Below are 27,068 nucleotides of genomic sequence, written 5' to 3'. Positions count from 1 at the left end.
GATGTGAGAGAGAGACATCAATTGGTTGCCACCCGCATGACTCCAGCCAGTCCGGGAATGAACCGCAACCGAGGTTATGTGCCCTTGGCTGGAATCAAACCCGGGAGTCTTTGGTCCGTGGGCTGACGCTTTAACCTGGCCCTCTAACTGCTGAGCCAAACCAGCCAGGGCTTTATGTGCTTTATAATCCTTTTGTAATCTGATCCCAGTTAACTTAACTGGTTTCAACTCTTTCCTTTGTTTTGCATTATGTTTTCTAGCCATACTGGGCCATGTTAGTTCTCTGCGTCATATATTTGCATCTCTTCCTAGAATGAATTGTATTCCCTACTGATCTTAGAATCAGTAATTTCTATTCATATGTCATATATTAGGTTAGACATCACTTTCTCCATCACACCTTTGAGTTTGAGGAACCTACTGTATTCTCCCACCATTGTATAATTAACCTCTATAGTGACACTTGTTTGTAATTGCTTCTTTAATTGCTTTTCAACCAATAATGAGCTCTTTGAAAGCAGACTTTTCTTATGTTCAGTTAATATTTTTTGAATGTTATATTTTCAAGGACATTTAATAGGAAATTGGTCTAGGGAATGATTGATATGATTTATCACTCTGCCACATATCACATGGAAATACAGTTTTACTGCCTTTTTTCCTTTTCAGACAACTGATCAAAACTGGGTTCCATGTTTACATGATGAAACTGAGAAACTATTTCGTAAGGTACAACAAATATATTTTGTCAATCCGTGGAATTAATAATGAGATTTTTAGAAAAGCTAATGTAATATATAATAAGGATTTATGAAAATTGTGTTTACTTGCTTAACTTTGTTATATGACTCAATTATTTGAGGCTTCTGAAAATAGCATATGTTAAAGATCCTTTGAAGAAAAAGAGACATACAATAAACTATCTATTTTCAGTTAATACGATTGGATAACCTTTTTGCCTATTGGAATGTGAAGTCACCGATGTTTTATCTTACTAGTTATGATGATTCATTGGTAAGTAAATTTTATATGTGTATATATACACATTTATTGGTATAATTTGCATAAAGTTTGTTTATCTAACATACTGTAGTCAGTAGTCTTTTTTAAGGCAAAATCAATTAGCAGTATTTACAGAAATAGGTGAATGTATATGTACTGGTATACAAACATGTATAAACACACACCTTGTTTTAATAATTGACATAAAACATTATACTGGTTTCAGATGTACAACATAATGATTTGATATTTTTGTGTATTACAAAGTGATCACCACAGTAATTCTAGTTAACATCTGTCACCATACATAGTTACACAATATTTTTCCTGATATGAGAACTTTTAAGATTTCCTTAGCAACTTTCAAATATAGAGTATAGTAGTATTAACTATAGTCCCATGCTGTATGTTAAATCCCCATGACTTATTTTATAACTAGAAGAGTGTACATTTTGATTCCTATTACCCATTTTGCTACCTCTGGCAACCACCAGTCTGTTCTCTGTATTTATAAGCTTGGTGGTGGTTGTTTTTTTTAGATTCTACATGTAAGTGAGATCATATGATCTTTGTCTCTGTCTGACATATTTTACTTAGTGTACAGCCCTCAAGGTCCGCCTGTGTTGTCTCAAATGGCAAATTTTCTTTTTTTCTTTTTAGGGCTGAATTATATTTTGTGACATATATATGCCACATTTAAATGTTGCAGTGAACATGAATGCATATATCTTTTAAATTAGTGTTTTTGTTTTATTTGGAAAGTACCCAGATGTGGAATTGCTGGATCATATGGAAGTTCTATTTTTAATTTTACGTGGAATCTCCATACTGTTTTCCATAGTGGTTGCACCAGTTTATATTCTCATCAACAATGCACAAGGGTTTCCTTTGTCCTTTCCAACACTTGTTATGTCTTATCTTTTTGATAATACTCATTTTAATAGGTGATATTTTATTGTCATCTGATTTGCATTACCCTGATGTTTAGTGAGGTTGAACATTTTTTTATGTACCTATTGGCCATCTGTATATTTTCTTTGGAAAAATGTTTATTGAGATCCTCTGCTTATTTTTAATCAAATTGTTGTTTTGTTTTTATTTGTTTGTTTGTTTTTGGTACGTGCCCCTAGCTGCTAGGGCCTTAGCGGAAACCGATTGTGGGACTCTCTGGTCCGCAGGCCAGTGCTTTAACTGCTGAGCCAAACCGACCAGGGCTGTTTTGTTTTCTTTACTGATGAGTTCTTTATATATTTTGGATATTGACCCCTTATCAGATATATAAATAGTAAATATTTTCTCTTATTCAGGAGGTTGCCTTTTTTATTGTGTTGATTTCCTTTTGCTGTGCAGAGGTTTTCTAGTTTGATGTAGTCTCACTTGTTTTTGCTTTTGTTGCATTTGTTTTTGGTGTCTGATCCAAAAAATCATTACTAAGATGTCATGGAGCTTACCATGTATGTTTTCTTCTGGAAATTTTATGATTTCAGGTCTAACATTCAAAATTTTAATCCATTTTGAGTTAATATTTGGTTATGGTGTAAGATAGTGGTACAGTTTTATTCTTTTGCATGTGTCTGTCCAGTTTTTCCAAATTTAATCCTTTGTCATAAATTAATTGACTATATGTGCATGGGCTTATTTGGGGCTCGCCATTCTGTTCCACTTATCTACTGTTTTGATTACTGTAGCTTTGTAATAGAGTTTGAAATCAGGGAGTATGCTACCTCTAGCTTTGTTCTTGTTTCTCAATATTGCTTTGACTATTTGGGGTATTTTGTGATTTCATACAAATTTTGTGATTGTTCTCTTTCTATGAAAAATGCCATTGGAAATTGGATAGGGATTGCATTGAATATGTAGATTGCTTTGTGTAGTATGGATATTTTAACAATATTAATTACTTTAGTCTTGAGTGTGGAATAACTTTCCATTTATTTGTGTCTTCAATTTCTTTCATTAAAGTTTTATAGTTTTCAGTGTATAGGTCTTTCACTTCCTTAGTTAAATTTATTCCTAGGTATTTTATTCTTTCTGATTCATTCATAAATGGGATTTTTAAAAAATTTTGCTTTCTGATAGTTTGTTACTAGTGTATAAGAAATGCAACAGATTTCTGTATATTGATTTTATATCCTGCATCTTTACTAAATTTGTTTATTAGTTCTAACAGGTTTTATTGGATGGAGTCTTGTGGGTTTGTTATAAGTAACATCATGTCATATATAAATAGTGACTGACACTTTTATATCTTCCTTTCCAATTTGGATGGCTTTTATTTCTTTTTCTTGCCTAATTGCTCTGGGTAGGGCTTCCAGTATTATGTTAAATAAAAGTAGTGACAATGGACATCCCTATCATGTTCCTAATCTTAGAGGAAAAGCTTTCAACTTTTCAATGTTGAGTGTGATATTAGCTGTGGGTTTGCCATATATTCCCTTTACTATGTTCAGTTGCAGTTGTACCTCTATATCTGTTTTGATATAGAGAGTTCAATATCCATTCAATAAATGGACATTGAATTTTGTCAAATTTTGTATATGTTCCTGTGTATGAACATGTTTAAACGTACACATATATCTTAATATTTCTAAGGTGTTCTTTTAGGAGACATTGTCTTTAGTGAACTGTTGTCTAACCACTTTAATATTTTTTTTATATCAGAGTCCTCCTAAGTTTGAATTATTATTTTTAATTGCTTTGAAACTTGTTTCTTTTGCATGTAATAGGATTTTTCAGATAAAGGTATATTGGTATTAATATAAATAAAAGCAATTTGTCTTTTATTAGAACAGCTTGAAGAATGGCATTGTTGATGAAAATATTGTTCCAGAAGGTTATGATTTTGGTAAGTATGTTTCATAAAATAAAAATTGCTGTTTTTATTGTATTAATCAGCATAAATTTTTTTTTGTCCTCACCCAAGGACATTTTTTTCCATTTTTTGTGTGGAAAGAGGGAGGGAGGGAGGGAGGGGGGGGGAGAGAGAGAGAGAGAGAAACATCAATGTGAAAGGGACACATCGAGTGACTGCCACCTGCATGACCAACCAGGGCCGGGGACAAACTGCAACCGAGGTACGTGCCCTTAGCGGGAACCCAACCCGGGTCTCTTTGGACTGCAGGCTCATGCTCTAACCGCTGAGCCAAACCGGCCAGGGCAATCAGCATAAATTTTAAATAAACGTTATTCATGTTCCTGTGATTTTTCTTGTTAATTTTCTCATGTAATTAAATGCATTTATAATATATTTATGCAAAAGCAAACACTTATATATAATTCATTGTTGGGGAGCTTTTGGCTGTATATCAAAACTAGGAAAGAAAAATGTGCAATAAGAGAAGTTGTTAATAAATGTTTAGTCTCTAAGGACTATTTAATAACAATTGTGATAATTTTTGAAGACATTTGGCAAGGCAAATACAATTTGATAAGGCTAGATGCTAAAGTCTATATTGTGATCTTTTTAAATATGGGTACTTAAAATTTTCTTTATATTTATTTCTGGTTTTAAACTTTCTGAAATTAACATGTAGTTTAATAATCAGAAATAAGTTACTAAATATACAGAGAAAAGGATTACTGTTTATTCTACCCTCAAGGCACTCAATAAATATTGATTGATGATAGATAACAGTTCTTGGATTGGCTGACAATATTGTTAACCATAGACTGTCCTTCCTGAAAGTATTTCTTCTTTTGGCTTCATTGATACTTTCCTGTATACTTCTACCTTCATAAATATTTTTTTATTTTTTAAGTGGCTCTTATTGTGCTCACTCTTAAAATATAATTTTTATGGTTTTGAATTGGTTTCATTTTCTTGATTCTCTCCTCAAAGGAAACATTAAGAACAGATGGGATTGTCTATCATGTGTGTTGATGATTCTCAAATCTGTCACTTTAGGTTTGACTTATTTTTCCTTTGCTCTCCTGTCATTTCCTGCTGTATCAGTTAGGGCCCAATGAGAGAGAGAAACCATACAGTATTTTGAGTAGGTATAGTTTAAAGAATTACAACTATAACAGGGGATTGGAGTAACAAAGGGAATTCTATTGAAAAGTAGAGAGAAGTCTGTAGAATCTAGGAATAGTAGATAGAAGGAACAGCTTCTAATGCATGACCAAGATGGAGTGTCCAGAGAGAAGAGGCTGCCCCCCTCAGCACTGAGATCTAGAACTTGTTGGAAAGGGCATGGCCATGGCTCACTGGCTGGAATGACTGAAATAACTGATCATGGAGTTACAGTAGGGTAGGCAGGGAATTGGGAACATGAAGCAGAGGTGAAAGACAGAGAGGGGATGAATGAATGGTAGGTCCCCCAGGACTTGAAGTTTTGGTATTAGAATACTAGAGAGATCAGTGATGGTAGGAAAGTTTGATGCTTGAGACCAAGTTTATAAAGAAGTTGAGGATAGAATAAGGTCTAGTAGATGGGGTAAGGATGGAGGAGTCCAAGGGACCGAGGGGCCATGGTTTTGGGAAGATCATTTGTATATTGAAATCACTCCAAAATTAGAGTTGCCAGGAGCTAAAGTCTGAGAGATATTGTAAAGTCTAGGAGAGGGTGTAACACAGTGATAGGCAGGTGATTGCAACTAGGGACAGTGTAGTGGGTTGTGTATCTTTTATATAACACAAGAATTAAAGCTGGGAGGAGGAACAATTTTTTCAAATACTGATATTATTACTTTATACATCTATATTTTTAGACTTTATCCTTTTATTTATGTACAAATAAATGTCTCTCATTTTAAATTGTATAGTATTCTATTGTATACAGGTACCAAAATGAATTTAACCAATGATCTGTTAATGAATATCTTCTTTTATTTATATTAAAAGTATATTTGGCCATGGCCAATGTGGCTGATGTTGGTTGGAACATCCTCCCATGCACTGAAGGGTTGTGGGTTTTATTCCTGGACAGGGCACATGCCCAGGTTTTAGGTTTGATCCCTAGTCAGGGTGCGTAGAGGTAGCAGATTGATTGATGTTTCTCTCTCACATTGATGTTTCTATTTCTTGCTCTCTTCCTCCCTTCCTGTCTCTCTAAAATCAATGAAAAACATATCCTTGGATGAAGATTTTTTTTAAAAAAGTATGTTTGGATGTTTAATGTGTAAAAAACTAAAGGCTAGGCCTCAGGGATGATTAAAACAAGAGAGATACAGTATCTTTGTATATAAATTAGTTTATAATTGAATAGTTGATCTCTACTTAGATTCTACTATTACTGGCCTCCCTCTGCATTATTCTTATCCTTTTTGGCACTCAATACAAAGGGTTGGGAGTAACCAGTCTTAGATTATGAGCTGAGCCAAGGAGGTTATCCTGAGCAAACGCTTTCATCTCTCTTCTCCTTTTACACATTAAAAGGGGAAACTGTTGGCTTCAGAGAAACAGATCAGAAATTCAGAAATTATAATTATATAGTGGAAGTTAGTGATTATATACATGGGTGGGAAAAAGTAGGTTTACAGTTGTGAATACACAAAACAGTATTATTTATTTATTAGTTATTGTATTATTATTATTAACCTACTTTTGCCTACCCCTGTATAATCTGGTTTCCTAAATTTTTAATGTAACATTCTTTAAAACTGTGTATTGTTATTAAAACTATTTTATTGGACTATTTTGCCTTTTAGACAGTGTTCCTGCTTTTAAGGGCTATATTAGTGTCTTGGGGGGAGTTTAGTTAGCCTGTATTGTACTTACCGATGACAATATAAATTATAGGTAGAAAAAAGATGAAAAACTTTTTCACCAATTTAGTGACAGTTCATCTGACCAAATCATAGCATTGTGGAAATATGGGAACTATAGAAAGGATATATAAGAAATGAAAATTAGTATTTTCAATTTGATTCCCTTAATACTATAAAACTCTTGAAATATAACAGTTTAATTTATTAAAATTTATATTATTTTCCAGTATTTCGCCCTATATCTGCTAATGCCAAACTTCAGATGAATCGCCGATCTGATTTTGACTTTTCTGCCCCCAAGATAAACCTGCATGTTGAGTTACACGACATAGCAATTGAATTTAATAAACCACAGGTGATTTTTTTAAAATGGTATTTTAAATTGAGTTATACTTAGATAAAAAATAGAATTAAGATTTAAATGTTTCTCTTTTTGTTTTTCATCCATTTTGTTTATTAAAAGTATTTTAATGTTGACATTATTGGAGGCGTCCCCTTACCCCCCTTTGCCCACCTCAACCCTTCCTTGTCTACCCCTTCCATATCCATGGGGTATGGGTATATGTTCTTTAACTATTTCTTTCACCTTCTTTATCCAGTTACCTCCACCCTCTTTCCTTGGGCACTGGCGAGTCTGTTCCTTGTATCCGTGCTTCTGGTTCTGTTTTGTTTGTCAGTATATTTTGTTCATGTTTTTCAAAAATGTATAATGTTACATGGTAAAATTTTCTTTAAAAAGTCAATAATTTAAGTTTTATCTTCAATAATTGGAAAAAGTCTGAAACATGTAAGAACTTATACTTTTTTCCTTCTTTAGTATTTCAGTCTCATGGAGCTTCTTGAATCAGTTGATATGATGTCACAAAATCTGCCATATAGGAAATTCAAACCTGATGTACCTGTTCATGGCCATGCCAGAGAATGGTAAAATGTCTTAAAATTTTTAAATTGAAGTATAATTGACATACAACATTATGTTACTTTCAGGTCTAGAACATAATGATTCAAATGCTCACAATGATAGGTTTAGTTACCATTTTTATACCATATTTAGCTACAAAATTTTCCTTGTGATAAGAACTTTTAAGATCTACTTTTAGCAATTTTTAAATATTTAGTCACTAGGCTATACATTACATCCCCATGACTTACTTATTTTATAACTGAAAGTTTGTAACTTTTTATCCCTCTCACCTATTTTACCCACCCCAAACTCCTGCCTCTGGCAACCACCAATGTATTTTCTGTATCTGTGAGCTTAGTTTTCTTATTTTTAAGATTCTCTATGTAAGTGAGATCAAATAGTATTTGTCTTTCTCTGACTTACTTCACTTAGCATAATGCCTTCAGTGTCCATTCATGTTGTCATATGTGGCAAGATTTTATTTTATTTCTTATGGTTTAATAATACTCCATTGTGTATATATTACCACATTTTCTTTATTCATTCTTCCATGGATAGACACTTAGGTTGTCTCCATGTCTTGGCTATTGTAGATAATGTGGCAGTGAGTGTGTGGGTGCATATATCTTTTTGATTTAGTCTTTTCATTTTCTTCAGGTAAATACCCATAAGTGGAATTGCTTGAGCTAAAACTTTTTTTAAGATTTAAAAAATATAGCATAAAAGTGAATTTTTTTACTTTTTGAAGAATAATTTTTAAAGATGCTCTTTTTAAAGTTACAGGGCTGATACAAACTATAGTTTGATTTGCAATTAGAAATTACTTAAGGGATTCTTTATAAAGAGATTTATAACTGGAGATACTAGAAAAACATTTATTTACTGTATTTTTGGAATTATTAAACTGTATTCCAGTTTGTCATATAACAGTGTCCTTTATAAAATTTTCAAGTTTCTGTATTATACACATTAAACATATTATTAAACTTAAAAAGATTATGGGTGTATACAGAGTACTATCCCTCTTCGAAATTTAAAAGTCTTGTTATTCTAGTTATTAAGCTCTTGCATAGTTTCTAGAAGTTGTAATTACTCTTTCAATTTACTATTTTAATTATTATTCAAGGGACTAAAGTGCTATTTGCCAATAAATACTGTAACAGTTTTTCTGTAGAAAAACTAAATTTATTATAACAAAATTCAAGGATTTTGCTTATTTTCACTTAGGAAAGAGATAATACTGTTATTGTAAAAACAAATACAAAGGGAAAAAGCAGGTGCTCAGTTAATAATACTGTTTTTATAATCTTTAAATGAACGCATGTTATGTATGTTAGAGTAGAAGCAATATCAATTATATTTCATACTGTTGGTTTGAGGGTGACAAGTGTAAGGTTTTTGTTTTTGTTTTCTAACTAGGTGGACTTATGCTATACATGGTATTCTTGAAGTAAATGTTTGCCCCCACTTACGGATGTGGTCGTGGAAGCATATTAGAAATCATAGGCAACAAATGAAGCAATATAAAGAACTATATAAAAAAAAAATAACAAGTAAGAAACCACCTGGTGAACTTCTCAGCTATTTGGAGGTTAGCATTTTTAAGAATTGTTAATATTTTGTGCTATATGAATCCTCAGTCTTTAGTGACTTACACTTCCTAATTATTCTCATTTTGACTGACCATTCTCTGTCTCTCTTTTACTTAGATTTTTTTTTCTTACTCCTGATTAAACTTAGTTGGGTGATAAAAGCTTTGGTGTTTTTCTCCTGGGAGCTTTTGGATGAAGCCTTAAATTATTAAGACATTTTTAATCTCTTAAACCTAGAAAGTTTTTTCTGCATTGATTCCAATTTCTCTGTGTTGGTTGCGAAGTCTTAGATTATGTCGCCAGTGTGTTTCCCCTGAGTTACCATCTAACTGTGCATTAATCAAATAAAACTTCCTGTCTTATATACATTTTATGTTTATGCTTATAGCCAAATCTGTATTCATGTATTCCATATGCCTTTCCTCATCTCTCTGCCTATCCCAGTTTTACTCATTCCTTAAGTTCTGCTAAGTCCCATCTCTTATTTCAACTTTCCTGAATTTTCTGCCCAGGTAGAGCTCTTTTTTCTTTTAATTCCTGTGGCATTTCTAGTCTTCACCAACAACTTTATATTTAATTAGTTATTTTGAGAGTTCTTTAAATATTAGTCATCTTTAAGCATTATGATGGTATATTCTAGAAAGGACTATTTTACAGATGGATAAAGTACAGCATAGGGACAATAAGAGGAGTTAGTCTCTTGAAATTAATATAAACCATTCTGAATCCAGGCCAGTTTCCAATTAGCAACTCCTAAAGATTGAGTTTTATTTTTACTTTTGAGGTAGAAGACTTTCCATACTTAGTTTGAATTTTAACCTGAATCCTCCACGTCTGCTGGATAGTAGAACCCTAAGTTGTTTTCTAGATAAGAGTAAGTCACGGTTGCTGGTCTTTGGGAGAAAAAAGTGGTTTTCATGTGAAACTCCCAAAAGTTACATGACATGATGTATAGAGATGTGATGAAAGATTTAGCTTGTCTTAATAGCTGTAACAACTTTGAAAAGTGTAAAATTTAAACCAAATTTTAAGTTTATCTAGATATATTTGAAATATCTTAATGATGACATCTGTGCCCATAATATGAAGGTTTTTAATTGTATTGTTAGCTGTAGTTAAAACCCAAATAAAAGTAATTGTAAACAGTACATGTATGGTATTTTTAGTATGTATCTATAAATCTTATGGAGTTGAAACTCATATGCATGACATATAAGATTTCTTTGTTCAGATAGTTTTTCATCATTGCTATATATAACCATTGCTTCTCAGAACTCAACAGGAATATTAATGTTGATTATCTGTTTTCTGCTTCCTATCATATCTTTAGTGCAGCAATTTCACAGATTATATATAATAAAGTTATTTATATAAAGTTATTTATGTAAAGTATTTTGTAAACACATTTTTCTTATATTTTTAGGAGTTGGAAAAGACCTTGGATGTATTTAATATAACTATAGTGAGACAACAGTCAGAAGTTGAGGTAATTCCAGATTATCTTTCAGTTAGTAAAAACAAATCTAGATTCCATATAGATTTGACAGGTGCTGTGCTGTTATTCATATTGTGCTATAATATGCTGTTTCCTAAAAGGGGTTCAAATTTGCTTTTGTGTGTTTGTTATAAGAACATTTGATTTGATATTTTGCCTTATCCATTTAACTCAGGTTCTGTCGGAAAAAAAAAAATATTTTTTTATCCTCACCCGAGGACATTTTTGCATTTATCTTCAGATAGAGCGGGAGGGAGAGTGGGAGGAAGAGAGAGAGAAACATCGATGTGAGAGACCCACATGACACCAACCAGGGCTGGGGAAAAACTGTGACCAAGGTACATGCTCTTAGCAGGAACCGAACCTGGGTCTCTCTGGTCCTTGGGCCAACGCTCTAACTGGTGAGCCAAACTGGCCAGGGCGGAAAGATATTTTTCTAAATTATTGGGCTTTATACTCAGAGTTTATGTGAAGATGAAAAGCCAATTTGGGTGTGTTTTTTTGGGTGTGTTTTTTTGGGGGGGGTGGGTTGTGGGAGGATTACCTTTTCTTGTAAAACAGTGGGGTTAACTGGTAATCCTAGATTCTTAATGTGTGTCTAATATTGCAGTTGCCTCATTCTGTTTTCAGTTTGTATATTGTTTACATTTATTTACTCAAGTAAACAAGTTTTGGAAATGTCAGGCTTCTATTTCTTTAGATTGTTAAATAAAGGATACTTTGTCATTTATTTGAAAAATTATATATTTTAGGTAAAGAAAGCTGGATATAGGATATACAAAGAAGGAGCAAAAGATGTAGAGGAAAATAAAGGATGGTTTAACTGGTTGTGGACTTGGTCAGAACCAAATACTAAAGAACAGCAGCCAGATGTTAAAACTGGAAGTATGTTCATTTTATTTTATAGTAGTGCAATTAATCATCAGGTATGGTTATGCAGCTAATCATCAGGTATGAAAATTGTTTTGCAAACAATTCTCTCTCTAATAATAGATTGTAAGTATGTATACATATACATATTTTATCCGTGTTATTAAGAAAATTACTATTAAAACATAATAAATATATGCCAAGTAAAAATTAAATAAATTTTTTATGCTCAAGGGATTTAGTAAATGCATATAGCAAAATAACAGATAAATAAAAGTTCAAAAAAGTGTATAAACCATTGTAAATTTTTATTGTAATGGTTTTTTGGAAAGATTTTTGTTTTCTAAACAATTACTTAAGATTAAAGTTTTGGAGGCTTAGGGCTTAGTTTTATATCCTGGGTCTGTCACTTATTAGCACTGTGGCCCTGGTAAATTATTTAAGCTCTTTGTTCTCAATTTTTTCATTTGTAAAACGGGGGGAAATTATGATATTAATCCTACTTACTTTGTGTGCTAAATGTGTTGCCTAGCACAGTGCCATTAACCTGTTAACCGAGCGGGACGTATAAATACGTCAAACGTTGCATACAGTAAAAAGGGAATTCGTTCCCCAGTTATTCCCCGGTTAACAGGTTAAGTACCTAATATAGTTAGCCATTTTGTAAGCTCTTGGTTAATACCAATATTTAGACATTTGTATTGCTAAATTTATATATTTAGAAATATATATTTTTTGGAGAATAATCCTTCTAAAATTGTCAATGCCATTCTAACATTGTGATTATAATTTCTTTAAAGTATTGTAAAAAGAGAGTACAGTTTACATTTAGTTTATTAATGGCAACAAAATTATGGGTTAGTTTTATCTTGTTACCAGTTAAAAACATAAAACACTTTGTTTATAATTTGTAGGTCTTGAAGAAATCTTGACACCTGAAGAAAAAACTTTACTCTATGAAGCAATTGGCTATAGTGAGACAGCAGTTGACCCAACCTTGCCAAAATCAGTAAGAGGTTTTCATGCCTTATACCTCAGAGTTTAATGGTAGTTTTAATGCTTTAGGAATTATATGTTACGGACTTGTTCTGTGATTTTTTTTTCCCCTTGGTCTGTAAATACTGTTTTTACTTTAATTTCCAAGGTAGGGATAAATATTGCTTCATACTGTATAGTGGTTTGGGGTGATTCTTTAAGATATAAGGAGTTGCTTTTAAACTATTTTCTTGCTGGCCAGTTTGGCTCAGCAGTTAGAACGTAGGCCTGAGGACCAAAGGGTCTGGATTTGGTTCCCAGTCAAGGGCACATACCTGGGTTGCAGGTTGGATCCCCAGCCATGGTCGGGTTTGTGCAGGAGGTAACCAATCCATGTGTTTTTCTCTCAGTGATGTTCTCTCTCTCCCTCTTTTCTTTCCACTCTATCTAAAAAAGAAATCAATTGAAAAATATCCTCAAGTAAGGATTAAAATATATATATATATATATATACATATATATCAACTTTTCTGATTTTCGTAAAGAATGAATTATATTAATAGGATATGAATAAGAGTGGCTGTTTTTAAATCTGTATTTAATTTTGTTTCTCTGAATATACTCTAGTTTGTAGCCATGAAGTTTTACATGCACTTGAAAAGTATGTCTATTGTTCTAAGAGAACAACAACAAAAACCTGAGCTGTTAGATATTGTAGTAGAAGAATTTAGCACTTCAATTGTACAAAGACCAGGAGCACAAGCAATTAAGTAAGTATTAATTTATTTTCTTTTATCTATTAGAAAAAATTTCACTGTGATTTGGAAGATAGATTACAATTTTATAGTATTTTCCAAAGAGTACTATGGTCTAATGTATCATTTTGTATTTTTAGGAACTTAGATTTTTTTTAGTAATATATATTTATAATAATTATGAAAATAATACATAGTCAGTAGAAAACTGTGCATGCTCAGGAAACATAGAAGGACACTAAAGGATAATACAAAAATCTCAGTAGCATTTACAATTTGGTGTTTATCTGGTATTATCTTTTTGTTTTTAAAAATAGTTTTACTGAGATGTAATTCACATATATAATTCATCCATTTAAAGTGTACAACTTATTCGTTTGTGACACTGTATTGTATACAAAATTACTTTGGTGTGTTTATTAGGTTGTGCAACAATTACCACTAGCTAAGTCCAGAACATTTTTACACTCTAAAAAATAAAAAAATTAATACTCATTAGCTGTTGCTCCTCATTGCCCACCTCCCTTGTGTCTGGCAACAACTTTTCTTTACTTCTGAGAATTTGTTTTGGGCATTTAATATGCATGGAATCATGCAATATATGGCCTTTTCTATCTGGTTTCTTTCACTTAGCATGCTATTTTCAAGGTTCCTCCATGATATAGCATGACTTAGTGCTTCATTTGTTTTTATTGCCTAATGATATTCCATGTGTGGATACACCACATTTTGTCCATCAGATGACAGAGAACTAATGGGGTTTTTTTTCACTTATTTGCTATTATGCATAATTCTGCTGTGAATATTCACGAATGATATTTTGTGTGGGCAATAAGTTTTAAATTATCTTGGGTAAATACCTAGGAGTGGAATGTTGTCTCATAGGGTAATTCTTCTTAACCTTTTGAGGAATTGCCAGACTTCTCCATTTCTACCAGTAGTGTATTAGGTTTCTAATTTATCTGTATCATTGGCAACACTCACCTGTCCTTTTGACTGTAGCCATCCTAATAGGTATAAATTGGTATCTCATGGGTTTTGATTTGCATTTCCCTGATCACTAATGAAATTGAGCATCTTTATATGTGCTTAGTGACTTTTTATTTGAAAAATGTCTATTAAGTTCTTTTGCCCGTTTTTTTATTATTGACTTGTAAGAGTTCTTTATTATTTATATAAGCCTCCTATCAGATAAAATAGTTTCAATCAATTTCTCCCATCCATTATTTTCTTTTTTTTTTTTTTTTTATCCTCACCCGAGGGTATTTTTCCATTTTTTGTACAGATAGAGTGGGAGGGAGAGAGAGGAAGGGAGAGAGAGACAGAAACATTGACGTGAAGGGACACATCGAGTGGCTGCCACCCGCACGACCAACCAGGGCCGGGGACAAACTGCAACCGAAGTACATGCCCTTAGCGGGAACTGAACCCGGGTCTCTCCGGACCGTAGGCCGACGCTCTAACCGCTGAGCAAACCGGCCAGGGCTCCCATCCATTATTTTCTTTTCATTTTTATTCTATTCATTTTTAACATTTTATTTATTTATTTTTTATCCTCACACGAGGACATCTTCCCATTTTTTGTTCAGATAGAGTAGGAGGGAGAGAGAGGAAGAGAGAGAGAAACATCGACATGAAAGGGACACATCAAGTGACTGCCACCCACACAACCCAACCAGGGCCGGGGACAAACTGCAACCGAGGTACATGCCCTTAGTGGGAATCAAACCCAGGTCTCTCTGGACCACAGGCCGACGCTCTAACTGCTGAGCCAAACCAGCCAGGGCTTCTTTTCATTTTAATGATAGCCTTTGAAGCACAAATGTTTTTAATTTTGATTAAGTCCATTTAATTTATTTATTTTTTATTTTGTTGCATAAAAGACTCAAGTCTTTGCCTAACTCAAGGATATAAAGACATATTCCTATATATTCTTGTAAGAATTTTATACTTTTACCTCTTATATTTAGGTTTAGGAATTAATATTTGTGTATGGTGTGAGATAGGGACCGAACAACTTTATTCTTTTGAATGAGCTTATTCAGTTGTCCCAGCACAATTTGTTGATAAAACTGTTTATTCTTTCCCTATTGAATGATCTTGTCACCCTTGTCAAAATGAGTTTATCATAAATGTTAGGATTTATTTCTGGACTCTTAATTCTATTCCCATTGATCTGTATCACTAGGCTTTTGCCAGTCCACACTGTCTTGATTACTTTACCTTTGTAGTAAAATTTGAAATCAGAAAATATGATCCCACCAGTTTTGTTTCAATATTAGCTATTGTCAGTCTCTTGAATTTCTATGTAAATTTTAGGATTATGTTGTCCATTTCTGCAAAACAAACAAACAAAAAAACACAACTTGGATTTGGTAAGGATTGTGTTGAATCTATAGAGGTATGACATCTAAACAATATTAAGTCTTCCAATTCACGGATGTTAGATGTCTTTCCATTTATTTAGATCTTCATTAATTTCAGCAATGTTTAATAGTTTTCAGAGTACAAATTTTCTACCTCTTTTGTTAATTTTTTTTATCATGTAATTTATTGTTTAGATGCTGTAGGAGAGGGAAAAGTTTTCCTTTATTCTCTTTTGGTCTCTGGCTGGGTCTGAAAATTAACTGACAAAAACAGACTAACAAGGGACAGAATATAGATTTATTTAATATATGTTTTACTTTGACATGGGAGCCTTCATAAGGAAATAAAGACTCAAAGACTAGTTAGACCTGCCTATTTTTATGCTAGGATTTTAAAAGAGTGGACAATTGTGGAGCAATTTGATAGATCAAAGGATTATAAGGTGTCATAAACTGGGGAAGCATAGCAAGGCCTTTTTGTTAGAAGCCTTTTTATTAGAATTCTTGTTAGTGTCCTTTGGTTTTTGGAAATAAGTATGCTCCTTTCCTGTGGGTATTGGGAGGGCACCTCTCACATGAGGGATTTATGACCTGTTTGACAGAGAAGGGTGGGGGAATGTCAGAGTGACCTTTCTGCTTTTGCTGTTTTCTTAAACTCCTTCAATTTAAAATATTCATTACATCAAGGTACCATATTTTGGGGTAGTGTGTACTGAGTGTTATTATAAGTGGGATCATTTTCTTAATTTCAGTTTTGGATTGTTTATTACAAGTGTGTGGAAATACAGTTGATTTTTGTCCCCTGCAACCTTGATAAACTTGTTAATTAGTGCCAGTACTTTCTTAGTGAATTTTTTAGTATTTCATTTATTTTTATCCTCACCCAAGGATATTTTTCTATTTATCTTCATACAGAGTGGGAGGGAGAGAGGGAGAGAAAGGGTCCGAGAGAGAAACTTAAGAGGAACACATCGACTGGTTGCTTCCCACACGAACCACAACCAAGGTACGTGCCCCTGGCCAGAATCGAATGCGCTAGTCTTTGGTCTGCGGGCCGATGTTCTGCTGCTGAGACAAACCGGCCAGGGAAATTCTTTAGTATTTTATACATACATGATCATGTCATCTGCAAATAGAAATTATTTTATTTCCCTTTCCAGTATGGATACCTTTTCTTTCATTTCTTGCCTAATTACTTGAACCTCCAGTACTGTGTTGAATAGAAGTGGTCAGGATGGACATCCTTGTCTTATTACTGATCTCAAGGGGAAGAACTCAGTTTTTTACCTTTAAGTATAATTTTGAGTGTGAGCTATCTTTTATCAGGTTGGAGAGGTTCCCTTGTATTTCTAGCTTGTTTAGTCTTATTTTTGTCATGAAAGGTTGTTAGATTTTGTCAAATATATTTCTGTGTTTGTGAGATGATCATATAGTTTTGTTCTTTATTCTTTTAATATATGGTGTATTACCTTAATTTATTTTCATAAATCTCACTTGGTCATGTGTATAATCCTTTTTATATGTTGCTGGGTTTGGTTTCCTAGTATTTTGTTGAGGATTTTTACATCTAAATTAATACAAGATACGGGTCTATAGTTGTTTTTATAATGACTGTTTTTTTTTTTTTTTTTTGTATGAAGATAATACTATCCTCATATAATGAGTTAGGAGGTGATTCCTCCCCTTTAGAAGAGTTTATGAAGAATTGGTATTGATTTTTTTTACATTGATTTTTTTAGAGAGAAAGGAATGGAGAGAGAGAAGTCAGTGATACAGAGCCAGTTCCCGGAACTGTGTCTCGATGTAGTTGTTGCAGTTTAGCTTAGTTCAAAAGCTCAGTTTGGGGTGAGGGATGGAGGTGGAAGAGGGCACAGAGGGTATAAATGGTGATGGAAAAAATAAAATAAAAAAGTTCAGTTTCACATGGAAGAGTATATTATTAACTCAGCTTTTTGGAGGCCTGGCTTCATTTTAGATTGCTCTCTTTACAGTATCACCTCCAATTTGCTGTTTTTCTTTTACATAGTAAACACCATATCTGTTTTCTCTTTATGCTTTGTAATTTTTTTGTTTAAAACTTGGCATTTTGAATTGAATAATGTTACTATAGAAATTAGATTCCCTTTCCTCACCTGGATTTGTTGCTGTTGATGTTGAGGGCTCTAGTGTTTCACTTGCTTACTGTCTGTAGTAGGTAGAATGGTTTTTTCCCAAAAGGTATGTCAAGTTTTAACCCCCATACCTGTGAATGTAACCTTATTTTAAGATGGGATGTTTCCAAATATAACAAGGTTAATAAGAGTTAGCACTGGATTAGAGTGGGCCCTAATTCAATGTCTTGTGTCCTTGTAAGAAGGGAAAATTTGAACACAGATAAAGAAGAATAAGGAGACTGGAGAAGGCAATTTAAAGACAGACACAGAAAATAATGCCATGAAATGACAGGTAGAGGTTGACATAATACATGTACAAACCAACTCATATTGAGGATTGTTAGCAACCAGAATCTCGGAGAAAAGCTTAAAACATGATGTCTCTCAGGGTCTCCAGAAGGAAAGAAACAATTTGCTGACAGCTTGACTTCAGAATTCTGACCTCCATATCTGTGAGAGAATAGGTTCTTTTTTTAAAAATCTTTATTGTTGAATGTATTATAGATGTTCCTCATTTTCCCCCCATTGACTGCCTCCTCCCCACTCCCGCCCCCCTCCTGCCTTTTCCTACACTGTTGTCTGTGCCAATTGGTTATGCATATATGCATATAAGTTCTTTGGTTTATTTATTCCCACCCCCAACCCCCCTTACCTGTGAGATTTGTCAGTCTAGTAACCAATTTTTGCTTCTTAGTCCCTTCACCCTTTTCACCCATTCCTCCAACACCCCACTCTCCCCCCCGATCTGGCAACCAACATAATGTTCTCTTTGTCTATGAGAATGTTTCTGTTCTGCTTGTTCATTCCCAGCCGAGGTATCCTCCTAATTTTTATCTGCTACACGTGGGTGTGGGACCAGCCAGTCGCGCCTCTGCCCCTCCTACCGGTCTCGATGCAGCTGCTTCTTTAATTCCATAGTTGTAGGACTTCCATTCAGCTTGATTTCAGGCAGTTTTGAATGATAGTTGTTCTGTAGTTTAGTTGTAATTTTGATGTGGTTGTGGGAGGACGGGATACTGCATTTACCTACGCTGGCATCTTGACCATAAGTCGAATAGGTTCTTGTTTTAAGCCACCCAATTTGTGATAATTTGTTATAACAGACCTAGCAAACTATTACAGTTACTTTTCCAAACTATTTTTGAAAAGATTGTTTTTGGTCCCATGAGGTCACTGAAGTCTCTATTCCATTATTTCAGTGGTTAGCTGGTGAACTGACAGAGATGTCCTTAAATTCCTGGAGCCAAAACAAAGCAAAGAGAAATACTCTCTGTCTTTGCACTTGGCTGTGAGCTGTGGCACTTCTTCAGTGTTGTGTCAGACTACCTACCTACATCTCTGCTTTAGCCTTCGCCTCCTGCTTGCATGGAGCTCACAGATTGGTATTATAAACAACAGAAGTTTATTTCTCACAGTTCTGAAGGCTTAGAAGCAAGATCCGGGTGCCAGCATTGTCAGGTTCTGGTGAGAGCCTTCTTCCAAATTTCAGACCACTGACTTCTTGCTGTGTCCCCATGTGGTGGAAGAGGCCAGGGATCTCTCTGGAGTCTCTTTTATAAGACCACCAACCCCAGTTACGAGGGACTCTGCCCTCATAACCAAATTACCCCCCAAAGGCCTTAATACGATCACACTGGGTGTTAGGATTTCAGCAAATGAATTTGGAGGGACCCAAACATTCAGACCATAGTAGCTTGTATTAGTCTCCTGGCTTCAGCAGGCCAGGCCCAGAATATTGTCCACTGTGTCCGTAGTCACTGCTACAATCTTGAATAGGTTCATAAGCATTTAAACAAAAATGTCAAAGGGTGTTCTTTCTGAAATTCAGCTTTTTCTTGATTTAGCAATTTCCTGGTTGCTCTACATTTTTTATTATATTTCAGACTTGCAAAAAAGTTGATTCTGGAAGTTTTTGCTAGCTTAATGGTTGTTTTCAGTGGAGAGAGTGATTCTTTGAACACCTTACTTTGCCATTTTAAATGACAGTACTCCATTAACTTGTTTTTAGGACTTTTTTTAGAGCAGTTTTAGTCTTACGACAAAATTGGGAGGGAGGTACAGACATTTTCCGTGTAGCTCCTACACCATACATATGTATAGTTTCCCCCATTATCATCATTTCTTAACCAATGTAGTACTTTTTTAAAATCAAGGATAAACCTCTTTCACATATTATGATCCTTCAAAGTCCATAGTTTACATTGTGATTCACTCTTCAGTTGTATACACTTTATGGGTTTGGACAAACATGTAATAACATATATCCATTCTTATGGTGTCATACAGAGTATTTTCATTGCTCTAAATATCCTCTGTTCTGCCTATTAATTCCCCCACCCCCACCCAATGATTTTTTTAACTGTTTCTTTGGTTTTCCCTTTTCCAGAATCTCATAATTGGATCATACAGTATATAGCCTTCTCAGATAGACTTCTTTAACTTTGTAATATGCACTTAAGTTTTCTCTATGTCTTTTCATGTCTTGAGAGATCATTTGCTTTTAGCACTTACTAAAATGCCATTGTCTGGATGTACTAGTTTATTTATCCACTCACCCACTGAAGGATGTCTTAGTTCTGCCAAGTTTTGGCAATTATAAAGAAAGCTGCTCTAAACTTCTATGTGCAGGTTTTTGTATAGATGAGTTTTCAACTTCTTTGGGTAAACCTAAGGAGCATGATTGCTGGGTCATATGGTAAGAGTACATTTAGTTTTGTAAGAAACAGCCAAACTGTCTTCCAGCCCAGCCAGTGTGGCTTAGTGGTTGAGCATTGACCCATGTACCAAGAGGTTGCTGGTTCAATTCCCTGTCAGGGCATATGCCCAGGTTGTGGGCTAAATCCCCAGTGAGGGGCATGCGGGAGGTGGTCAATCGATGTTCTCTCTCATCGATGCTTCTGTCTTTCTTTCCCTCTCCCTTCCTTTCTCTCTAAAATCAATAAAGGAAAAAAAAATTTTTTTCAAACTGTCTTCCATAGTAACTACTATTTTGCATGCTACCAGCAATATATGAGACTTTCTGTTGTTCCATATTCTTGCTATTATTAGGTGTTGGTCAGTGTTCCAGATTTTGGCCATTCTAATAAGTGTGCAGTGGTATCTCATTGTTTTAATTTGTATTTCTCTGATGATATATGATGTAAAGCATCTTTTCCTTCCCCTGGGCCATTTTGGCTCTAATAATACACTGTCAGGTTGGGCTCTGGTTAACTAATTTCTCTGGAGGGCAGGCCTTGTTAAGAACAAAGTACTCTGGCATATTTTTAAATGGCTTCTTTCTTCTCCCCTTGCCTGAAGCATGAAGGGATTTTTTTTTCCCTACAATATTTACTATGGGCACCTGGTCAAATTTCTGGAAATATAATCTCAAAGTAACTGTGGAGGCTTCCTGTGACTGGTTCTGCCTATAGGTTTTAATTCTGAGTTCTCCACACTGAGTCTCCAGCAGTTCATCTACTACAGTTCAGGTTTTCTAACCTCAGCACTCGTGTTCCTTTCTCCCCTCTGGTAAGCCATGACTCCTGTATTCACCTGTCTGTCTCCCCAGGCTTGGGGCAGCGGTTTGCTGCCACCTTTTACACTGCCAAGAACAGTTGTTGATTTTTCAGTTTGTTCAGCTCTTTACTTGTTGTTAACCAAGTTCCTTTCGTGGGGAACCAGAAACTCCTAACCCTTCATAGCTTGTTTTTGTTTTTGTTTTAATAGCAGTCAGCATGTGAATAGGGTTCTCAGTGAATTAATCTATTTCAAGTCAGATCTATTAGTTGTATATTTTCTTTGATGTGAGTGGACTAGAGTAGTAGGAAATGCAAAGTGAAATTATTTTCATTATTTTTAATTTGAAAAATACTTTAAAATTATATCAATTGCTAATATTTATTCTTTTTTTATGCAGATTTGAAACCAAAATAGATTCTTTTCATGTTACTGGCCTACCAGACAATTCAACAAAACCCCGCCTCCTGTCTTCATTAGATAATGCTACCTCACTTTTCCAGATTACATTTGAGACAAATCCATTAGATGAAACTGTTGCTCAAAGGTGTATCATAGAAGCTGAACCTTTAGAAATGATATATGATGCAGTAAGCATTTTTTTTTTAATTTCTAAGTTTTAATACATTTCAATTTGGTTTGATTTTGTGACTAATTTTAATGATACTTATTTTAACAGAGAACAGTGAATAGTATAGTGGAATTCTTCAGACCTCCAAAAGATGTAAATCTAGCACAGCTCACTTCAGCGACTTTGACAAAACTTGAAGAATTTCGTGATAAAACAGCAACAGGTAAAAATGCCAGTATTAATTTTGATCAATTAAATACTGAATCCTATACTAAACTTTTAGCCATTTGAAGCTGATTTTAGTAATGTATTCCTTAAATTTCTATCTGGACTAGATACAGCTTAACTGAAACTAATTTTGTACTTTTATATTTCAATTCAGCTATGACAGTAATTCTTACACTCGGGTCAAACCTATTAACCACATTCAAATTAATTACAAAATTTTTTTAGGATCTTTGAAATCCTGTTTATTACAGAAACTGGCTTTTGAATTTTTAAAATAAAATCACAGGGCCTCTTGCAGTGGTCTTTTGAATTTAATTACTTCCCTATTACCATTCAGCTCTCTTGTGACGTTTCCTAACCTCTGCCTATTCTGAACAAAATGTTCAGTTAACTGCCCATGCTTTGAACTGCAGAATGAGGTTATACACATTAAATAAATTACATCACTTACATTTTTTTCAGTCTAGCTATTCAGAATTTTATTAGTTTATTATTGTCATTTTTATTTTCTTACAATTCATATTTTAAAAATCTGGTCCTCATGATAGTTCTTGTGGGTTTTGTTGTTATCTTTTGTGAACTAAGGTACCTTTATGTTTGAATATCATATGCCCTAAACTTTATAAATTAACATTGTTTATTGATTCAAACTGTTTCAGTGGCCGTTTACAGAATTTAATCTTTTTTTTTTTAATCCTCATCCGAGGACATTTTTCCATTTTTTGTACAGACAGAGTGGGAGGGAGAGAGAGGAAAAGAGAGAGAGGGAAACATCGATGTGAAAGGGACACATCGAGTGGCTGCCACCTGCACGACCAACCAGGGCCGGGGACAAACTGCAACAGAGGTACATGCCCTTAGCGGGAACCGAACCCGGGTCTCTCCGGACCGCAGGCGGATGCTCTAATCGCTGAGCCAAATCGGCCAGGGCCAGAATTTAATCTTTAAGGAGTAGATCCCATCTCATGGTGTCATTGTAATTTGATAATTGATAATAATTTTAGATTTATATGCCAATGCTGAATTTGACAACATAAAATAGATTGCTTTGGTATATAAATCACATGAAAGTGAATGGATTAAATTAATTAGAATAAAATACCTCAAGTGAATGAATTTGCTGCCTTCTCTGGTTTACATACGGTTTTATTGAAGATGATTTAATAATCCAGGATATTTTCTTGTCTCAGTAATATCATAAGGATTAAGAATCATTGTTCAGTATGGGAGATGTAGCTGTATTAAGTTGATGATTTGGAAAGAGTAATGTAGATTCTAATATAGGAGTTATGAATCAGTGTTTCATAAAACTTAATTTTTTAGATGTATTATCTCCTAAGTTTTCTCCAATTGATTTTATGGGTTAAAATAATTTATTTGAGGAATCATTCTTATATTGTACTCAGTTATATTTAATTAAGAGTATACACATTGACTAACAAATATTTTTACTCGATATTGAAAATAATTTGCTCAAGGTCATTTTTAAATGAATTCTGGTTTTACATTACTTTAAGATTGTGCTACCAAGTCATACATTAAATAATTCTCTATTTCATGAGTAATTTGTGGGAAATATTCATTATGAAAATTTAAATTTTCTGCAGGTCTACTGTATATTATTGAAACGCAGAAAGTTCTCGATCTCAGAATTAATTTGAAAGCTTCATATGTTATTATCCCACAAGATGGAATTTTTAGCCCTGCGTCAAATCTGCTTCTTTTGGATCTTGGTCATTTAAAGGTATAAACTAACAATATTTATCTTGGAGTATGGCATTTAGGGTATTTCTTTGTTTAAAATGTATTTTGTTTTTTTGGACAGTTTGATTTGGTATATTGGTTTTTAGACTTATGGTAAATATTAGGATTTGAGAAATCTTTTCTGGTGAATAAAGTGAAGTTTCATTTAGGTAGGTAGTTTCCCTACATTTATAAAAGCAAAATGAGCAACTGAATTCTGCAGGTAGGGGTGAACCTAAGAATTACATTTATATGTAGAATTTGAAAATAATGCTTAAGGAATTTATTTCCTTTTCAATTTAAGTTTATTACTGGATTAACTACAATATATAGAATGTGAGGGAGTTCTGGAGGGAATCAAATATATCTTCATCCTTAAATTTTTTGTGTATATAACTTTAGATATTTATATTTTAGTACTGTTAAATAATCCTAAATTGAGAGATAGTCATCTTGCATTAACCTAATTTACACTATATATATATATATATATATATATATATATATATATATATATAATTTTTTTTTTCTTCCTTAGTTTTGAGTAGAGAATAATTTTTTTGTATTTCCAGATCTGTGTTGTTTATATGGTACACACTGACTACATATGGTTAAGTTGAAAAATTTAGTTCCTTAGTTACATTAGCCACATTCAAGTGTTCAGTAGTCAGAAGTGACTAGTGGCTACTGAATTAGATAGCACAGTTGGAGAACAATTTTATCATTGTAAAAAGTCCTGTTGGATAGATAGCACTGCTTTATGTCATTCAATGTAGAGGAATAGCTATAATAATTTAAAGACCCAAGAGGGATGGATAATATTAGAATGCTCTTTCTGGCTAACAGATATGTGCCTTTCCTTGACATTGACATTCTCCTTTATTCTGTATTTTACTCTTCACTTGGTAATTATATAGACAACTGCTGAATTTACAGTTAAAATATTTAGTTATAATAATATAGCTAATTATTCATATTTTAATTTGGTTATGGAATTGGTTTAAAGCAGTCTGGTATAATGGAAAGAGCATAAGATTAGGAGTAAGGGTATCGATCTAGTTTTGTTATCTTAGGCAATTTGCTTAAAATTCATTACCTTTCAAGAGAGAGAATCAGTGTTTTTTTTTTTTTTTCTTCAAATCTTTATTTTTGGATGTAAAATGTATTACAGATGTTCCACATTTTTCCCCCATTGACCCCCTCCTCCCCACTCCCGCCCCCCTCCCACCTTTTCCCACACTATTGTCTGTGTCCATTGGTTATGCATATAAGTTCTTTGGTTTATTTCTTCCCACCCCCCCAACCCCTTTCCCTTTGAGGTTTGTCAGTCTAGCAATGAATTTGTGCTTCTTAATCCCTTCACCTTTTTCACCCATTCCCCCAACCCCCTTCCCAACTGGCAACCAACAAAATGTTCTCTGTATCTATGAGAATGTTTCTGTTCTTCCTGTTCATTTTGTTTGTAGATTCCATTGTTGATAGATATGTATTCATTGCCATTTTTTTTGTTCATACATTTTATCTTTTTCTTCAAAAAGACCCTTCATCATTTCATATAATAACGGTTTGGTAGTGATGAACTCCTTTAACTTTCTCTTGTCTGGGAAAGTTTTTATATGTCCATCGATTCTAAATGACAGCTTTGCAGGATAGAGTAATTTTGGTTGTAAGTTCTTGGTTTTCATCACTCTGAATATTTCTTGCCACTCCCTTCTGGCCTGCAAAATTTCTTTTGAGAAATCAGCTGACAGCCTAATCGGTACTCCCTTGTAGGTAACTAGCTGCCTTTCTCTTGCTGCTTTTAATATTCTCTCTTTGTCTTGAACCTTTTGCATTTTGATGATGATGTGTCTTGGTGTGTGCCTCTTGGGGTTCATCTTGTTTGGGACTCTCTGTGCTTCCTGGACTTGTATGTCTGTTTCCTTCACCAAGTTAGGAAAGTTTTCTGCCATTATTGTTTCAAACAGGTTTTCGATTTCTTGTTCTCTCTCTTCTCCTTTGGGCACCCCCAAGATGCGAATGTTGGCACGCTTGAAGTTGTCCCAGAGGCTCCTTACACTATCCTCATTTTTTGGATTCCTTTTTCTTTTTGCTGTTCAGATTGGGGATTTTTTGCTTCCTTATATTCCAAATCGATGGTTTGCTCCTTGGATTTACATACTCTGTTATTGAAGCTGTGTAAATTATTCTTTATTTCAGTTAATGCCTCCTTTAATTCTAACTGTGTATCCATGATTTCTAACTGGTCCTTTTTTATGCTCTTGAGGCCCTCCCTAAGTTCACTGAGGTTCTCACTAAGTTCATTGAGCATCCTTATAAGCAGTATTTTGAACTCAGTTTCTGTTAGGTTGCTTATCTCCCTTTCGCTTAGTTCTTTTATTGGGGTTTTGTTCTGTTCTTTCATTTGGGACCTGTTTCTTTGTCTCCTCATTTTGGCTGCCTCCCTGTGTTTGTTTCTGTGTATTACTTAATGAGAGGTATGGGGCTCGCTGAGACCCGATGCTGCTCGTTTGAAAAACCTGAAGCAGGATCCGAGACCGGCCAATCCTATGGTTAAGCAAGTGGCAACAGCTTGGGTATGCTTGAAAGTTGTGTGGAGTGGGGCGGGGCCTCAGGTAGTCAGCAGGGCGGGGCTACCAGTGTGAGCCAGGTTGCTGGAGTCCCAGATATGGCTTCTGTCTGCCGCCCCTGGGAAGGGCTCACCAAAGGAACAAAGGCCTCTGACAGCACGTTTGTCCCCGAGGAAGCCCCCTCTCCAGCCCTCGCTCCAGTGCCAAACAGCTCAGTTCTTCCCTGTGTGTCTCTGGCGCCCCTCAAGCTGCCTCCCCTCTGAGCTTAGAGGGAGAGAGTCCGATAAGTCCGTGCGCCGGCCCTTTAGGGATCTGCCTGGGGCTCCAGCCAGGTCAGCTTCCCTGAGCCTCAGTTTCCACTGGTTTTTCCAGCCAGAAGTTATGGGGACTTCTCTTCCTGGAACTGGAACCCTGAACGGGGCACCTGGTGTGGGACGGGGACCCCTCAGTCCTCAGGAAGGACCTTCCCAGCCGCGGGAGCCTCCTGATTTTTATCCACCACGCTTGGGTGTGGGACCAGCCCGTCTCGCTGCCGCGAGCTGCCGCGAGCCGCCGCCTGTCCTACCGGTCTGGATGTAGCTGCTTTTTTTTTACTTAGTTCCATAGTTGTACGACTTCCATTCAGCTTGATTTCAGGCGG

General features: G+C 34.7%; 1 protein-coding gene across 13 annotated transcripts in view; it reads left to right on the top strand.

The window, feature by feature from the left end:
• The window catches only part of VPS13A (vacuolar protein sorting 13 homolog A), a 218,647-nt gene that overhangs the window by 38,761 nt on the left and 152,818 nt on the right, over positions 1–27,068 (top strand). For 10 of the 13 annotated variants that reach the window (XR_004959539.1, XM_036262038.1, XM_036262041.1 and 7 more), the window contains 13 exons: positions 670–729; positions 934–1,014; positions 3,790–3,847; positions 6,939–7,066; positions 7,529–7,635; positions 9,035–9,206; positions 10,631–10,693; positions 11,455–11,587; positions 12,487–12,581; positions 13,175–13,317; positions 21,717–21,906; positions 21,996–22,110; positions 23,723–23,859. Coding sequence is in view for 12 of the 13 variants with exons in the window: in XM_036262038.1 (XP_036117931.1) it covers positions 670–729; positions 934–1,014; positions 3,790–3,847; positions 6,939–7,066; positions 7,529–7,635; positions 9,035–9,206; positions 10,631–10,693; positions 11,455–11,587; positions 12,487–12,581; positions 13,175–13,317; positions 21,717–21,906; positions 21,996–22,110; positions 23,723–23,859 (1,482 nt within the window). In the remaining variant the exon portion in view is untranslated. Of the gene's footprint in view, positions 1–669; positions 730–933; positions 1,015–3,789; positions 3,848–6,938; positions 7,067–7,528; positions 7,636–9,034; positions 9,207–10,630; positions 10,694–11,454; positions 11,654–12,486; positions 12,582–13,174; positions 13,318–21,716; positions 21,907–21,995; positions 22,111–23,722; positions 23,860–27,068 lie in introns of those variants that run through there. The other 3 variants (XM_036262045.1, XM_036262046.1, XM_036262047.1) reach the window with 3 other exon arrangements.

Source organism: Molossus molossus, unplaced genomic scaffold (assembly GCF_014108415.1).
Source record: "Molossus molossus isolate mMolMol1 unplaced genomic scaffold, mMolMol1.p scaffold_m16_p_14, whole genome shotgun sequence".
NCBI lineage: Eukaryota > Metazoa > Chordata > Mammalia > Chiroptera > Molossidae > Molossus > Molossus molossus.
This window is presented reverse-complemented; position numbering and strand designations above follow the sequence as displayed.